General features: G+C 41.7%; 2 protein-coding genes across 5 annotated transcripts in view; both read right to left on the bottom strand.

Annotated features, from left to right (window-relative positions):
- LOC105563688 (prostaglandin reductase 1-like) overlaps nucleotides 1-4505 on the bottom strand; it is an 8234-nt gene extending 3729 nt beyond the window's left edge. Inside the window, exons 1-4 of one of the 2 annotated variants that reach the window (XM_012015475.1) lie at nucleotides 4159-4499; nucleotides 2947-3235; nucleotides 2234-2507; nucleotides 995-1766 (exon numbers count right to left, since the gene is read on the bottom strand). In XM_012015475.1, coding sequence (XP_011870865.1) covers nucleotides 1425-1766; nucleotides 2234-2507; nucleotides 2947-3235; nucleotides 4159-4423 — 1170 coding nt within the window. In that variant the 5' untranslated portion in view covers nucleotides 4424-4499 and the 3' untranslated portion in view covers nucleotides 995-1424. Of the gene's footprint in view, nucleotides 1-994; nucleotides 1767-2233; nucleotides 2508-2946; nucleotides 3236-4158 lie in introns of those variants that run through there. The other variant, XM_012015476.1, reaches the window with a different exon arrangement.
- Nucleotides 4506-4648: 143 nt separating this feature from the next.
- LOC105563689 (HEAT repeat-containing protein 5B) lies at nucleotides 4649-17056 on the bottom strand. 3 transcript variants are annotated; one of them, XM_012015478.1, is made up of 34 exons: nucleotides 16687-17056; nucleotides 16264-16445; nucleotides 15965-16176; nucleotides 15733-15880; nucleotides 15552-15662; nucleotides 15294-15477; nucleotides 15063-15223; nucleotides 14606-14855; nucleotides 14396-14539; nucleotides 14058-14308; nucleotides 13870-13981; nucleotides 13533-13785; nucleotides 13332-13441; nucleotides 13090-13253; nucleotides 12839-12871; nucleotides 12380-12454; nucleotides 11676-12233; nucleotides 11403-11592; nucleotides 11146-11315; nucleotides 10749-11070; nucleotides 10406-10672; nucleotides 10137-10318; nucleotides 9823-10068; nucleotides 9492-9711; nucleotides 9120-9398; nucleotides 8831-8993; nucleotides 8636-8751; nucleotides 8240-8524; nucleotides 7927-8163; nucleotides 7589-7740; nucleotides 7299-7512; nucleotides 7182-7196; nucleotides 6920-7065; nucleotides 4649-6850 (listed from the first exon to the last, which is right to left on the bottom strand). In XM_012015478.1, the coding sequence occupies exons 2-34, from the start codon at nucleotides 16390-16392 to the stop codon at nucleotides 6677-6679; spliced, it is 6273 nt and encodes a 2090-aa protein (XP_011870868.1). In that variant the 5' UTR covers nucleotides 16393-16445; nucleotides 16687-17056; the 3' UTR covers nucleotides 4649-6676. The 3 variants fall into 3 exon arrangements, with proteins under 3 accessions (XP_011870868.1, XP_011870870.1, XP_011870869.1); XM_012015480.1 differs by lacking the exon at nucleotides 12839-12871; XM_012015479.1 differs by lacking the exon at nucleotides 7182-7196 and having other exon boundaries at nucleotides 16687-17055.
- Between the last annotated feature and the right edge of the window lie 132 nt (nucleotides 17057-17188).

Raw genomic sequence — 17188 nt, 5'->3', positions numbered from 1 at the left:
ACGGCCTTTAAAGTAGAACTTACGTTTATATCGTTGAACACTTATACTGAATCTCTGTCTCTTAATTTGTAATTCGTTTCTATTTTCTTGTGGAACAATGTTCGCGAGCAGATACAGAAAGCAAATTACTAAGTGGACAGTCGCATTTGCTATCACATGTTCATTGAAATGCTCACTCCCTCGCCCGGAGTTTGTGATGATCATGTCATCATTTTTCCTACCTCCATTCTGCAACGGCGGTAACTCCTCTTCCACCAATTTTAGATCCGTCGGCTTCGCCTCATTCACGAAGTGATTCACCACCACGTACTTTCTCGTCTTCACCATCTCGCGTAGATGCGTAGACAACTTTCGGATCCAAAGGTGTCTCGTCACTCGTGCTCAGTCTCGTCGCTGTGATGTCGTCGATGCTATCGCGAAGGGGACGAGCAGTTATGGTCGTAAGGACGTAAAACTGGCGCTGTACTGGCAGTCACTATTGCATATCGAAATGAGGCTTTATTTCGCCCATCGCTATTGTGTAATTAGGTCATTGAATTTATCATTGAATTTATCAAGAAAAACAAATTATGCTTAGCAAAAATTGTTAATATAATGATATTTAATTAACATATTGAATCACCCAGTGCTGGGCATCAGAATTTAAAACTTTGTCTTTATCGCAGACTGCCATTATGGAAGAGTATTCTGAAGCTTTTTATTGTTGAATTTATTAGAAGAGAGTGCAAAACCGGATATTACAGACGATCCTCTCATCCACTCCAATGATCTTGACATATATCTTGTATCTAGGATTATATATTTTATTCGGACCTGTATTTTAAACTTTTTAATGAACAACGGCTGAGACATGTTGCAGGATAAGTCAGAGCCGTGTTCTTGACGATAGGCGAGGTCACTTCTGGTATACAATTTTATCAATTTTTTTGTTAATTTTATATTATGTCATTTACGGGGGTAATAGGGATTTTTCAGAAAAAATAACAGCACAAAGTTGCGATCGAACGATATGTTTTATTTAATAAACTTCATATTTTATTGCACATTATGCAATATCAAACAATTGTCTAAATATCAATTGCAACTACATATTTTTCACAGCCTCTGTTTGTTTTTACTGCAAGAATGCAAAAGGTATATTTATTACAAATGGTTTGACAAGAAAAAAGAACCTGACTATTCGTTCAATTGCGTTTTGAATGTTGTTCGATGATAACACGCTGTGTAATTCTGACCTTATAAATGTGTAAATACCTGAATAATATTAAAAAACGTGAAGAATGCTGAGAAAAGTTTACAGGATAAAACGCTCATTTTGGTCCGAAATGAGTGTTTAAGCAGAAACAACTGAAAATTGCGTAAAGTCGATATACGACCTTGCGCAAGTGATCAGTCGATTGGCATCTTACGCAGATCGTTGATGTCTACACCTTGACGATCGCTTTTCCGATGTTCTCTCCGCGCATCATGCCGATGAACGCATCGAACATGTTTTCGAAGCCTTTCGTCACGGTCTCGCGGTAACGGAGCTTACCCTCGCGTATCCACTGCAAGTTCTGCGTGATTCCCTCGAGCCAGCGGTCCGACCAACGCGTAACAACGAATCCTTCGATCTTCATTTGGTTGAAGATTATCGCAGGTTGCAGAACCGTGCATTTAGGCAAGGCCGAAGGGTCCGCGTCATAGTTCGATATACAACCGCACACGGCAACCCGGCTGAATGGTCTCATCTGGTACATGACTGTGTTGGAAACCTCTCCGCCAACCTGTTAATTAACGTGGTTTAAGTCCCAATAGCTAATTGGAAGGAAGAACGTAGTTTCTTTCAATTATTTCGAGGTGGAATTTTTAACACTAGAGCTACCAAAAGTAGGTAAAAATAACTGGTTTCTATACTTTTTTAAATTACTCAAATTTATAACAGTACATTTTCTAAGATCTTCCACCATTCTTGCTTCGTAAAGTTTTGCCTATGTAAATTATTAAATCCATTGATTTATATTTCTCTTGATCCCCTTTTCAAAGGTATGTACATATACACTGTTTAAACAGCAAAAATTAATCGCTCATTATTCCATTGTTAACAGAATTTGGCGAAATGTAATAATTTTGAAATTACAACAAATGGTGTGTTCTTTGCTGCTTTCGCCGCGAAAAGTTTTATCAAGAGTGACTGAAGTTATCTACAATTTAATTGATCGAAGTAAGAAGAGTATCTTTTATCAATACGCACATTATCGAAATAACAATCCACGCCTCGCGGAGCGGCTTTGCGTAAGCTGGACGCGATTGGCATGGTCTTATAGTTGATGGCTGTATCAAAACCCATTTCCTCAGTAAGCCACTTGCACTTCTCGTCGGAGCCGCATATACCGATGACCGTCAGGCCCAGATTCTTGGCGATCTGGCCCACGTGCGAGCCGACCGCACCGGCGGCTCCGCTGACGACGATTGTTTCGCCGGGCTTCGGTTTGCATAATTCCAGCAAGCCGAAATACGCCGTGTTGCTGTGAGCAAGAGAGACAGAGAGTTTCATTTAAATAATTTATGGTATGTGTCTTTTACTCCTGCTATTGACGTAAAAAATAAATACGCATATCTCATAAAATTATAATTTTTATCTCGAATTTTAGGAATTTCTATTTAATGCTGGCGTCGGTTTATGATTTGCATAATTCACACATTAAAAATTTAGATGCACGTCGGCGTAGTCGCAACCCTAGTAGCACTGTGCAGTGGCTCAACATTGGCCCATCACAACCAAATATTGGGCCAATGTTTAACTAATGTTTGCCTAATGCACTGTGCTATTAGGGAAATGAAAGACGATAAATTACTTAGAACCGTGGAGTCCTTTATATTTTATAAACGCGGTTCTTTTTCTCGCAAGACTATAAGCAAGCGCGTGCCACATTACAGAGCATGTAAGCTTGCGAAAATTCTTACCCCGGCATTCCCAGCATGCCTAGGCCTAGGGACGGCGGCAGATTGCCTAGGTCCGGCAAAATGTACGGTGTTGACTCGAACGCTGCATCGACGGTATTCGGCTTGACTATCGTGTGAGTTCTCCAGCCCAGGTTCCCGACGATCCTCTTGCCAACCGGGAAATCTGGATTTTTCGACTCCACGATCTTGGCGACCTGACTACCGATCATTGTGATCCCGACCGGGAACTTTTGCAGGTACGGTCTCATGTATGGATCCACAGATAAGTACTCGGCTTCCGCGAGATATTCTAAATGAAAGAAAAAATATATAACAACCTTTTAATCACAGGATAATTTATGGCTGATAAAATTAATTTAATATCGATAATTAAGAGTGCTAATAGAATAGCGATCACCACAGTTTCATCAGCACTATTAATTATTAATAATAATTATTAAATATGAAGCCAATTTTTAGGTCCGAGCGAGATGTAGGTAGCACAATAATTTAAAATCTAATATGTGAATTCATATACCGTTTTCCACCTGCGCGCCGTTTTACTTTCGGACAATTACAATGTAATAATAATAAATGTAAACGAAAACATTATTTGCATAATTAGGTGAAAAAAAATCATATATTACGGTAGAAAATATTAAAAGACGAAATCGAGCAACTTGCCGACAGCTTAATTTTTGTATTTCGTTACATTAATTCGGTATCTATTACGAAACAAAATTATTTATAGATATGAATGAATTTAATGTTACATCAGCATTTGCATGCAAATCATCTTGCTGATACGCCTCGAACAAAATCATATGTAAATTACTCGCTATATAATCTGCGTGCCGTAACATGTATATGTGCACATTTATCTATAATTTATGTCACGTATACTGTAGCAACACACACAGATCGCGTTATAGTGTTTGTATTGTTTCTGGTATCACTGTACGACGCTGTGAGCGATTATCGTAGTAAAATGTGATTCGTCATTGTGCGTATCTGCCTTGCTTATAGTAGAACTTTATACGTTTATATCGTTGAACACTTGTACTGAATCTCTGTCTCTTAATTTGTAATTCGTTCCTATTTTCTTGTGGAACAATGTTCGCGAGCAGATACAGAAAGCAAATTACTAAGTGGACAGTCGCATTTGCTATCACACGTTCTTTGAAATGCTCACTCGCCCGGAGTTTGTGATGATCATGTCATCATTTTTCCTACCTCCATTCTGCAACGGCGGTAACTCCTCTTCCACCAATTTTAGATCCGTCGGCTTCGCCTCGTTCACGAAGTGATTCACCACCACGTACTTTCTCGCCTTCACCATCTCGCGTAGATGCGTAGACAACTTTCGGTTCCAAAGGTGTCTCGTGCTCAGTCTCGTCGCTGTGATGTCGTCGATGCTATCGCGAAGGGGACGAGCAATTACGGTCGTATTGAAGCAATGATGACCCCACGACAGCTGGCGCTGTACTGCTTTAAACATGATTATCACGACTTTGATATTCCCACACGAGTCGTTTAAAACACGTTTCCTGGCGCTCAGGTATGTACTCCGCTTTCTTAAAGAGGGGGGGAAACCGGTTGGTTGGTTCGGAATAATAAACATTGACCTTTGAATTATCTTATCACATTAACGATATTCTGCAAGATAAGAACGCAAGGTGTGTCTGAACTTGTCCCCTATAAAAGATAATTAAATACGATTAAGTTAATTTCTCTAATCAGTTATTTTTATTCTCGTCAAAACTGCAGCAGTTATGTAATACAACGCTATATACTATAATTGTACCATATTTATCGGAGATTTCAATCGGATCGCGACTTAAACGTACATGGAAGTTCGGTGGATCAGTTACACTATACATTGCGTGTATAAACGGCCGTGCTCTCTTCGGCACCCAATTAAAAGTTACAAACAATCTCAACGGGTTTCTAAAATAATGATATAAAAATAGTAGGACATTTCTATCGAGCGCATAATCCATTCCACATTTATCGTAACTCGTTTTGTTTGACTCTACAAAATTTGTACGCGCTACGTCAGATCTACCGTGCAATTCGAACTCAATTATGTACAGACATCGCGAGACTCGCGCTACGCCGAACTTCAGATGGTAGTTGGAAAGATAGCTTTGTATTTTGCGAACCCAAATCTCTCCGGTAGGAAGGGGCAATCTCGAGGAATCAATTTTACATAATAAATTCCCGTCGATTCCTTTTACCTACATCTTTTTCTCAAGGACACCGTTGCGCGATTATGAAATCGCGACTAGAATAAATAATCTATTATAAAAACATTTCGTGCCGCAACACCGGTAATCTAAACGTTTCTATCTACGTGCTCGTTATCGCGATTTTCTAAGACGATAACGCAATAATACGATTAAATTTCAAGGAGGATACCCTTTCCGAATTATGTCCTTCTAATTTCGACTTTCATACACATTTACGTTACGCAGTTCATTCTTATTTTTCGTCCATGTCGGGCTACAATGTCTAGGGCATTAAAAAATCAAATACAAAAAAATATTAAAAAATTGCAGATCGTTTAATCGGTTCGCTGTAATGCCCAATATTGTACGGTACTAATTTACCGAAGGCGCTTCTCGTGCGCCTTGCTGCAGTCTAGAAAAAAAGTTTATTTTTACAAAAATTCTGGTATTACAAAAAAAGCTCGGTATAATTCGATATGTTACATCAGACGTTCGTACGATAAAGTTGCTACCTACCCGTCACTATCAATTTTAGATACGCAAAACAAAATCGTGTACATATTTTCTCTGCATTTGTCTGCATTAAAAGTTGCGTGTTAACTAAAAGTATAGCGGGTTGTCAGTCTTCTTGTCAGAAGAACGTTAAATATCCTCGATTAAGACAGTCTATATTTTCTACTGGATGCTTAACCGTCCGTTTTATGGCAAGTGTTTTCCCAAGGAATGACTTGTTAATAAATAATTATATCAATTATATTAAAACTATATTAAAATTATTTCAGAGTAAAAACTTCTGAGTCGTGGAATAACGATCCGAATGAGCACGAAAATATCTATATTATGTTACCTACATAACTTATTTTGTGCACGTTATATTTGCAGTCGCTTAATTGTCAACACCGCACTATTCATGAAATTAGATTGTTACTTTTTATCTTTCATAATCCATCGAAATAGTGAGGTGAGAATATATAATATATCAGCATCTTTGTAATCATTAAATAAATTAATACTCTCTATGTTGCACGCTAAATTCTATATGTGTATATATACAATCTGAAAGTCTGATATAAAGTTATCTTCTTGCACTTCGAAAAGCATAAGGGAAAATTAGGAACGTTATTACACTTAGTAATGAAGAAGTTAAAATGGGGCGAAGATAATGTAAGACAAGTTATCTTTTTATAATAGTGATTAAATTGATCATCCGACATCAATTTTCCCATCCGAGTCCCATTTTGTCCTATTCTTTTACATCCGTTGTGTAATGTTGCTAATTTTTATTTCTAAGTACAGTCGAGTACGACGATTTTCTAACAGCGAAATATCACTTTATAATTATCACGATGCTAAGAGGTTACAAACAGCAATTGATTCGATTTGCTTGATAATTGTTGGATCGAATTCAATCGCGTTAACACGATCGGATCTACGATAAAATTGCTATCGTTATTTACGTTAGTTTTACGAAGTTTTAACAAATTATCTCGTATTTCTTATCTGCAACAGAGAAGATTTCCCCTTTAGTTGAAATTGGAGAAGTCGGTTTTTAATTTGATCGACGGCGCGGATATCTTGATCGGCGGTTTTACAGGATCAAGTCGGGTATGCCGCTGTGCCTGCTGATGGCTGGTTCTTACGGCGTTCTCCAATTTAGTTTTCAGTTCGGTCGATTGTGACATCAGCGTCTTAAATTCCTAGCAATATAAACGGTTACTTGATAAACTTATATCATTCAGAAGATATTTTCGAAATATTGTAGGTACCTGCGGATATTTTGGCCCGATCTTATTGAGCCACTGAAAACTCTGTTGGTGAAGGCTCGCTTGGTACTTTGTAGCGCGCTGGAGCTCGTCCCCTTCCAGCAAGTAATTGATCAAAATGGGTACAAGCAGAGTCAGCATTTGAATACCTAATAATGCCATGAAACGTCACGTGTATGTTAAGCTCGACAAATGTACAGTAAATTATAACTAATTGATTAACATGTTAAAAGATTAGATTATGAAGGCCGCACTTTTCACACACCTTGTAACAGATCTCCTGTACAGCGTGTAACACATATTGCATTAATGTTTCACGAGTTGATCACGAGACATAATTCCGTAGTAAAAGTTTCTTGTAAGTTCAATTAGGATAACTTACGATTAGAGAGGTCGGCGATTCCTATGAGGGCTTCCACCGTGCTGATGCATTCCAGCGTAAAAGTCAGTTCCATGTCGTTTGTCACCTGTTTGCTCTTATCGCTGTACAGGTATTCTACCAGTCGTGGAGCGAGTGCATGGATGTATGGCGTACTTATATTACGTTCCGGATGCAGAAATATCGTTCTTAATGTTTGCACGCATTTCAACTTTACCTAGGTACAAGATTACTCGATTACTTTTAAGATTAACAATTAGGGATCACATTTTCTTTGCGTGTCATCAGCTCACCGTTAAATTTTCCGACTGGAACGCATGCCGGAAGTGATTAATACATGGAAATTGCAGAATTGGAGCGCTCACCACATCTGGTGACGCATGGAGCACGAATACTGCGATGCCTAGCATCATTGCCACCTCATCCATCTTAGTCTCGTCATTGCCTATAAAGGTAAACCAGGTAAAATTAAACTAAGTAAAGTACACAATGTTAATGTCTTCGATTACTATGATAGATATTATGTATCGATATAAGGAACACACGCGAGATATGTTTTCTATTTTCTGATATTTCATAAATAAGGGATACGCGTTTGTAGTTCAATGTCCATCCTGTAAAATTAACATGCCTGTTTTGGCCAGATCTATAATCTTGGCGAGCGCGCTTCGCAGTAATCCCGTCCATTGCTCTTGACTCCTATGATCCCGGGCGTATTTGTTACTGATGAGATTCTTGACGCAGTGTAACGCAGCGTGAACCGGCGCTTCCGAACTGGCCTTCGTGATATCGTTGTCCGTACGCACCGCGGTTTCGCGTATCACGCCCGTTGCCAAATACAGAAGCGTCGGGAGAATTGCTACTGCACCTTTAAGAAACAGGGTAATTTGCTATGGGACTGCTGATTAACGATATTAATTAACGTAGGCGCTTTGCGAGGATACCTTGCGGGGAACATAATGTAGGAAGAGATTCCATTATATTGAGGGACGATGCGATCAGCTTGCCAGTCTTCTCGGATGGTACGTATCCTTTCTGAGACAAGATGGCCGTGGCGCCGCCGGGATTCGGATTCAGCGCTGGTATCTGCCGTACCAGGAGACACAGACATACCTCCAGGACAGCGAACACCAATGATTTGCCTGGCGTAAGCTCGCCACTTTCTTCTCCCTCACCCAGCAGATCCAGTTCTGTCGTTTCGTTGCTTTCTTCATGCGCCGATGCGTTATCTAAACAAAAAGATACACATTCTATTACATGTATTATTTATGTAAACGCGCGTGCGTATACAGTGCAAAAATTTGTCAAAATTATTGGGAATAATTTTCGAGTTGGCGTACCTTTGAGCTTTAATTTTTTCCTCGCAGTAAGATCTTCCTGCGCTGCTTTCATCACTTGCTTCAGTACCTCCATCACTATCATTTGGATGACATAACTCTCTCGCGTTAAAAGCAATCTTTAAAGCAACAAACATGTCGATATTAATAATACGCGACAGAAAAATTAATTGTATACTTTCATACATGTGCACATACCTATGAAGAACATTACATAATTCGATCGGCAAGGAACGATCCGTGATGAAGACCTTACGTGCCCACGTTGAATCGAGCAGCGTGTATAACGCATTTAAGCATGTCTTTATATTTTGCGGGGACTCGGAAGAGCGAGGGCTGCACAATGCCTCCATGCATATACCTAGAAATAACGATAACGAAAAAGAATGTTACATATTCTGTCGAGGCATAATCGTATAAAGTAAATTATGTTGGCATTGTGTACACACGTGTAAGCATTTTAATATTTTATAGATCACATACTCACCAAATAACAAGTGAAAACGTTCAACATTCATATTAGTTTTAGAATTAGAAGCAGCAGCTTCGTCGTTGTTATTAATATTGTTATGATTGTTATTATTTGTAAGATTCGACGTCGCCTTCTCCTGGCTGTCGTCCCCCATTTCGAATCCTCTCGCATTGAGCCAGAGGGTCGCGGCGTGAAGAATCGGTGCCCACGATTCTACATAATGAGGACGCGCGGACTCCATAGTGTCTGTCGTGTAAAAGGCACCACCGTCGTGCGGCAACTGACTGGAGAATTCTGGTGAGATATCATAATAGTTTTAATTATTATATTAATTAAACACATAGTTTTGCACAATATATTTCTACATTTCATTAGATTCAATAATACCTGGTGGCAAAGAGAGTAGCGCATGATCTCTTAACGCGGACAGCCAATGTTGACTTAGACTCAATAGCTCCGGCTGCACGAGGCTGAGCAAACTTTCGCTCTGAAACTCGAACTCCCCAAAATCTTCCTCGTTAGCTTCGTCAACTTGATTCGCGTTTCGATTAGTGGTATCTTTGCTATTCAATGCGGATCCGTCTCTTATCATCGCAACTACGTACACCTGTAAGGAAAAATCAAATTTAATTTTCTCTTTCTCAACAAATAAATTTGATATTTCGTATTCCCGCATATATTGTTTGCTTATGTTAAATATGAATAATATTTGATATACCTCTGCCCATGCTTTCAGGATTGCCAATCTCTCCAACGTCGACAGGCTCTCATTATACAGCTGCGGTCGAGTGTTACCTTCTCTCAATTTCTCCAGCGATGACACGAGTAATTGATGCACTCTCCGTAGATCATTGAGATCTCTAGCGACACCGCTGCCGATCCATGCGCTGCAAGCTTCGCAGGCTGCGGCTGTAACATGCGACGGTGTTTCCGCAGAAAATGCTGGTCTTAAAGCAGCTCCGACCTTTAAAAAGATTCATATTTGATATAATTATTCAGTTATTAAAAAATATGGAATAAATTGAGACTTACTTGTGCTTGAAACTGCTCCAGCAACAAGTGTCCGGGAAACTCCGGCTCGGGAACTTTGGCGAATTTATCAATGATTTCTTGCAAGGTCTTGAGACCTTCGAGCCGCAATGGATCGCAATCACTCGTTGCGGCCATGAATGCCATGCGCACCAAGTCCGATAGATGTAACACCAGAAAATCTCCTGTAAGATCCCATACGAATGAGTATTTAAAAAAATCAAGGAAAATCTACGGAAAGACGGCAACGTTAGAGACTTTGTCAGTCGCACCTTTTCCCTTAGATTGCTGCAACTCTTTGGCTAGGGCGAGATCAAAGTGCGCCTGCTTGTCATTCACGCAAGCCGCGACGATGCGTCGAACGCACTGTGCCGCGAAGACTCTCGTTGGCCACCTCGGTGTGATAGACGGTCGCTGTTTCGTAGATTCGTCGGCGTGGAACTCAGCCTGGTCGTCGTCGCCCTCGGCATCCGCCGATTCGTTATCAACGGCGCTGTCCTCCGCATTCGCCGCATTGCCTTCTTCGACCGTGCTCGATTCTATATGTAACGAAACGAAATATTTCACATAATTCTTCAAAGATGAAGGACGATTAATTGGCAGAACTTGACTTACCTGAAGCTATCGTGAGAACATCTTTGCACAGTGACAACCATTGAGACAGGTTGTCGGCCGCTAATATGTGCAGCATGCTCGTTAAAGTATCGTGAATATCTTTGATTAATTTACTGTCAGTTTCCGTATCCAGCATACTGAATAACACGCCCGGAAGACCGGTCTCAGTGATAACGAGACCTTCCACCACGTTAGTATCTCTGCTTTCATTAGCCAGAGTCATCGCATGCTCGCATACTTCTTTCGCTTCGCGCTGAGCGAGCTGCCGAAGACACGATATTGCAGCTTTACGCAGGAGTAAATGATTGCTCGATAGAGTACGCTGTAAACGAAATAATCAGATGAAATAACAAAGATTTTACAACAACGAAATCCTCAAGAGCTTGAGAGGCCTTACGCATAGTGTAGGAACGAGGGAAGATAAATTGACATGTCTGGGTGCAAAGAGATGTAACTGCTGAAGACAGCCGGTCGCTTCGGCCTGAACGAGTGGGTCCTGATGATCCTGCATAATGGCACACGCGCACAAAAATGACGATCGTGCCATACAAATCGTTGTTGTGTTACCTGTAAATAATTCAATGCGTTATCTTCTATAAAATCAACAGTCTATACTTTATTTTTACAATACTATAATATATATTATGTATCTACCTTGTAACTCTGGTCCTATTGTCGTGATGAGCGCAGATAAAACCTTTCCGATGCATTGATGTACATCGATGTAGGAATGAGGAACATTTAGAAGAAGGGTCAGCGCTAGGGACAACGTAGGCTCAACGTAGCCTCTGAACATTGGTCCACCGGAATCAGCTATCAGAGCCAGAGCGTGCAGCGCCCAAACCTTGAGGCAAATTTATTGTACAATTTTTTTTTGTCCAAGTTGACATGAGGATAAATAAAACGGACACTGTGACAATATCTTACTTGCACTACGGGAGACGAATTATCCTGAGCGAGTGCAAGCAGGATGCTGACGCTGGTGTTAAGATGCTGGCTAGAGCCCATTCCGCCGACGTATTTATGAAGGCAGCCCAACGCCAACGAGTGGCCGGTTCTGCTGGCCACATCGCGAGCAGATTTCAACCGGTCAAAACTGGTCTGCGCCAATTCCGCGGTGAACTTGGGATCGGAGATCACCTGAGCCATTCTGCCCACCGCTTCTCCCGCCGCCCATCGTAGAATAGGATTGCTGCTGACCAGCGTGCTGATGATGAGATTAGTGGCGGATTTCTTCACGTCTTCCTGTCCGAAGCCTGTTTTCGCTTCATTGAGACCCTTCAAGCCGCTCAATACAGCCGTGAACACATTCATTTGTATTGCTTCCTGCCTCCCCGACTTGGTATGTTTTATGCACTCGCTGAAGTGATCCAACATCTGCAGTCTGTGCTTGTTTGCCACACGCGGGAATATCTGGCCGAATAACGCGACCGACAAATCAATCACCGCTACACCCAACGGCAAAGGACCAGGGATCATTTCAAACTGTAATTATATTGACAAATTTTAATTATAATTTTCTTTAATTTATAATTGGCAGGATTTAAAACTAATTTATAGGAATATGGGTGTTTTATATTATAAAATTTATTTGTAATAATTTATTTTAAGGAACGATTGCTTAAACTTACGTGTGGCATTGGTCTATAGAGGCAGCATGTATTATGTTCCAATGCCCCAGATCCCGCAGCACTGTTTGGTTGAAGCTGAAAGAAGGATTGTAAATTATAACAAAGTACCGAGTTTGAAATCTTGATAAAAAGTAAAGCTGGACCATATAAAAATCTAAAAAAAATTATGAAATAATACACATAAATTAATATATATTCTTCACTGAAACAAATAAGATATAGATTGTCTTGATATGAGTGAAATGTATAAGGTATTCGATGTATTGAAACTAGGCAAAATGTGAAGTGGCGTACGTATACATATACTCAGTTAATAACATAAAATAATATAATAATAACATCAAAATGAGGTGCATATGAAAAATCTAACAATTTTTATAAAGTTGTATACATACAAACGTAAATAAGGAAAACAAGATAAAGAAACCAAAGGCACATTTTACAGAACACCTTACTCACATGTTCTAAATCTGCCCTTCTGTTTGGTTCCATCTAAACACGAGGATATTTACAAGTTAACGCAAACATTATATTTCATAAAATTTACAATTGCAAGAATGTATGTTATTTTTCATATTTGTAATTACCTAGGTATATTACCAAGTATTTAGTTCGGAAACGAGTTTCTCAAATAAACAATGACTCGGCCAAGCATCGGAAAATGTTATTTACGGGGACAAAAGTATTGCAACGTATAGAAATTAACTCACTTGATCTTCTATTGTGCGATGATCAGTCTCCTGCAGCCACGTACCAAGAATCACAGAGTCGTTGGCGTGGCAAACTACACTCAGTAAGGAAGTAGTCGTGTTTCCAGGATTATCTGTGAGCGTGAACTCCGATACCAGCATTCTCAGAAGATGCGTGTAAGAACCTGTGCGACATCAGATAGCACATTGAAATTCGAGAAGTATAAAATACAGTACTCACATTTATAGTATATAGAGTTTACCTTCAAACATTTGCGGCGGTAGCAGCAACAACGTTTCGTATAAGCGCAAACGAACCATGGCCGCAGGAGCTTTTAATTGCTGACCATAATTCTTCAAAACAGGAGACAAACTGAAAAAGATACATCCAAGTTGTAGAATTGACACTTAACATATTCTGTCTGCCACACTATATTAAAAACAAATATAGCAATATTTAGTACTTTGTCAGCATTGCCAGAGCGGATTCGATCGGCGTGAGTAATCGTCGTGTAATATCGTCGTTCAGAAGTTCCGGGCAGTGCAGCAAGAAACTGTACATAGCGGACAATGCGCCGGCACGTCCTTCCAAAGTCACCTGCCACGTGAAAGCGTCGCCGCGAGCTTTCTCGCTCTCGAGTTCCTTGTTCGAGCGCGGGAAGGAGTTTCTCCAGAGAAGCAACATTCTCGGTAACAAACCCTTTACTACTGCTGTGCCTGTGTGTGTACATATAAATTATGCATGTATGTGTGGCTCACTCTCAAAATTATTATACGTCATTAAATATAAGATATTTATACCTAGAGTCATTATCGCTCCTATCAAGAGCCATCCTGCGTGCGTGCGATTTAAGGACAAGCGACTGTTCTGACTCGCGCTTCTCAGGAGCTCTTCCGCTGTATTGAAAATTATCTGAAAATTGGAAGCTTGGTAAATTAATCCAGCATGATCGGTATAATAAAAAAAAAAGATACAAAAGCACACGTACCTTCCCCTTGGTATGAGGGACTCCCAAAGGTGACAGGCGAACACTTCCTAGCACCGCGGCGAGAGCACTGCTGTAACCGGCTATAGCTTCCGGCGAGCTACGCATATTCTCAATCCCGTCGACGCAACGGTCGATCAGAGGTGTTATCTGACTCGGCACCGCCACGCATATGCACCGTAAACACCAGGAAGCCGCCAGTCTAGCCGCTTGACACGGATGCACCAGAACTGCCATTATGGCATCGATCAGACCTACAACAGATGCATAATTGCATTGTTCAAACTATTTCTGCATATGATAAAGGAGCGAGATCTGTTTTGAAAAATGCGAAAACGCACTTAGAGATTGATCGGATAGCAAGTTCGTAGCTGTGGTACCCAATCCCAATATCAGATTGCCCATTTCTTGCAGCGCGCACACTAACAAATGCTGGCTGAATAATGTCTCCTGATTGCAATCCTTGGCGTTTTCCGGACTGAAATCTAATAAACACCGAGATGATGCACGTGCATTGTGTTAAATATTGACGCGTGAAACATTACTCTTACCGATGGAGTTCATCTGCTTCAAGATGATGTGCGCTATTTCTTTGCAAGCAGCTGCCTGAGCGCCTTCCCCCAACAATTTGCCGATAGTACCGCGCAATATAAAATTGACGCATTTGCGCGAGTACACCGCCTCGACGTGCGAGCTAGCGGCTTTTGGATTTGTAACCAGGTCTAAAACGTGCGCGATTAAAGCGCCGATATTTCGTTCCAGCCAGGTGCCGCCTAACATTTGAACGAACACTACGTACGCCTGTAACAGCGATTATGAAATGTTGGCGAAATATTTTATCGCGGCGAGATATCCTTCGGTAAAATCAAGGGCTCTGTTTGACTCTATAGAAAAATTCTCAATTTACGTAATTCTTTCCTCTCTTAAAAAATATTACAAATATTTTTCGCACAGTTGCATATAAATTTATACGTTATAGTTAAAGACATATGTTTCGTAATCGCTCACGTGTGTCACTCCAACTCGCACTTCTCTATTTATGCTGGAGCTTCCCTTTATGATCTCGCCGGTTCCTTTCAAGAAGCCGACGCCGCCTCTCAAAAATCCGGACATCAGGATATTTAACACCTCTTCAAGCGACGCCTGTTTAACACCTTTGTTGTGCGCAACTAAAAGTACAGCATGTACGTGTTAGAATATGGTTTGCAGATGCATTTCCATACGTTTTCGCCCGTATACCTGTAGGATTTTTTATCTTGGGCGGAGGAAGCTGTGTCATTGCCACCAGGGTGCCTAGCAATTTTGCGACGGAGCATCTCACCTCGTAATTCGAGCCCTCAAATGCTCGGAAGCATAACGTCGCAACGCTTTCGATCTCGGTCGTGTACAGAAACGGGGCGTGATTCAACATCTCCAACAAACACTGTGTACACAAAAATGAATCGCCGTGACTGTAGAGAGAACACACGACATCCTGACTTTTGTAAATACAAGTACCTTAGCAGCGGCGCATCTCACTGCCATCACCCTGTCGGTTAGATAATGCCTCGAAACCTTGTATATCTCCTTATGCACATTGGTTATCGCGGATCCCATTCCAGCGCACACCTTATAAGAAAAACATACGTCACGGTCACACTTGAAAAGTTGAAAACTCGGTAACGAGACCGTTCATCACCTTTTCCAACGTGTGCATGATCTCTATCCGCGTCTGCGATTCCGCGGAGCGCAAGGACTTTATCAGGATCTGCACAGTCTCCTCGTACGACCTGCCCATCATTCGTCCCAGTTTCTCGTACATGCATCCCACGCAGCAAATAGCAGCTCTAGAGAGATGACACGTATGCATACATACCACAGAATTATTAATTACCAAGCGAATGAATAATAATGATAATCAGAGTACTCACAGTTTCGTAGGTAGGAAGCTCGGCGAGTCGTCCTTGTTCCTCAAGATGTCATTGCACTTGTTGACAGTATCGAAGAGCAGAAACGTATCGCCCACGCTGAACAGGGTTGCCAGGCACCTTGCGATGAGACGCCGGGTGGGCGGACCAGGCGCTCCTTGCATATGCCTGGTTAATTGCTCCACTAACTTTTGCTGGCATCCTTTAATATCATTCTGCGAGAATGAGAGTTAAAGTTATTGTCGTACAAGTTACTCCGGTAGCCTCTTAACTAAAAACGTCAGGCTTTTAAGTACCGATACCTTTTGAGCGGCAACCAGAACCTTGTCCAGAAAGCGCAGCCACTCGAAAATGAAGACCGGTCGCTTGGCCTCCGGGATCTGATTGAGGGCATCCTCGTTGAGGGTAAGACTATGACTCAACTCCATCATTGTTTTAAATTAACGCGCACACAGGTTGCTCTCGAATATCACTCGATCTCCTTCTGCAACGCGAGCGGATTAAATTACTCTACCCGCTTTACAATCGCTGGTCGACGACATAGAGACTTGGGAGTTTGGAGTTGCGGGAAAGCGTTGCTCATATCGAGACGTTATCAGCGCTCGAAGGCGGCGTTTATCGTGTGTCATCACGTACCAAGGGACGAGTCGCGCGGGTGTAAGGAAACGGGGACGCGATAAGACGCGATTAGAACCAATTAGAACAGTCGGCAATGTTTTACGCACCGCAGAAAACGACGGTCCGGGTGTCATCACTCGGCGGCCAGAGACGTTCCCATAGCACCGCTTTCTACTCCGCGCGGGATGTCGCTCGGTCTCGCGCGCTCGTGCGGATCAGTCGTGTCCCGACGACAGCATCGTCCCCGACGTCGTTGCACCCCCGCGGAACTCCGAATTATCGCAACGACGAACGATGCCCCTCTCTCTCTCTCGCCCTCCGTGCGGATGACAAATTTTGACGTTAAGGTTAGGACAGATCGGACTGGGTCACCGCGGGTCTACGACTCTACGTTGATCTACGTCTGGCGGCGAGAGTGTCGCAAACGTGCGCGCGGAGCAGGCGGAGCTCTTTTCAATAGTCGACTATGATTGGTCAATTCTTATGTGTCTGACGGAATTGACCAATCGCAGTCCATTAAAGCCTCCGCTACAATGAGTGCGTTCCGGCAAGACACTGCTACCGTAGCGCTACGGTAGCGCTACGATAGCGCTACACGAGTACGTTTCG

The sequence above is a fragment of the Vollenhovia emeryi genome, unplaced genomic scaffold, assembly GCF_000949405.1.
Source record: "Vollenhovia emeryi isolate VEMERY1.0 unplaced genomic scaffold, V.emery_V1.0 DF939172.1, whole genome shotgun sequence".
Lineage (NCBI taxonomy): Eukaryota > Metazoa > Arthropoda > Insecta > Hymenoptera > Formicidae > Vollenhovia > Vollenhovia emeryi.
This window is presented reverse-complemented; position numbering and strand designations above follow the sequence as displayed.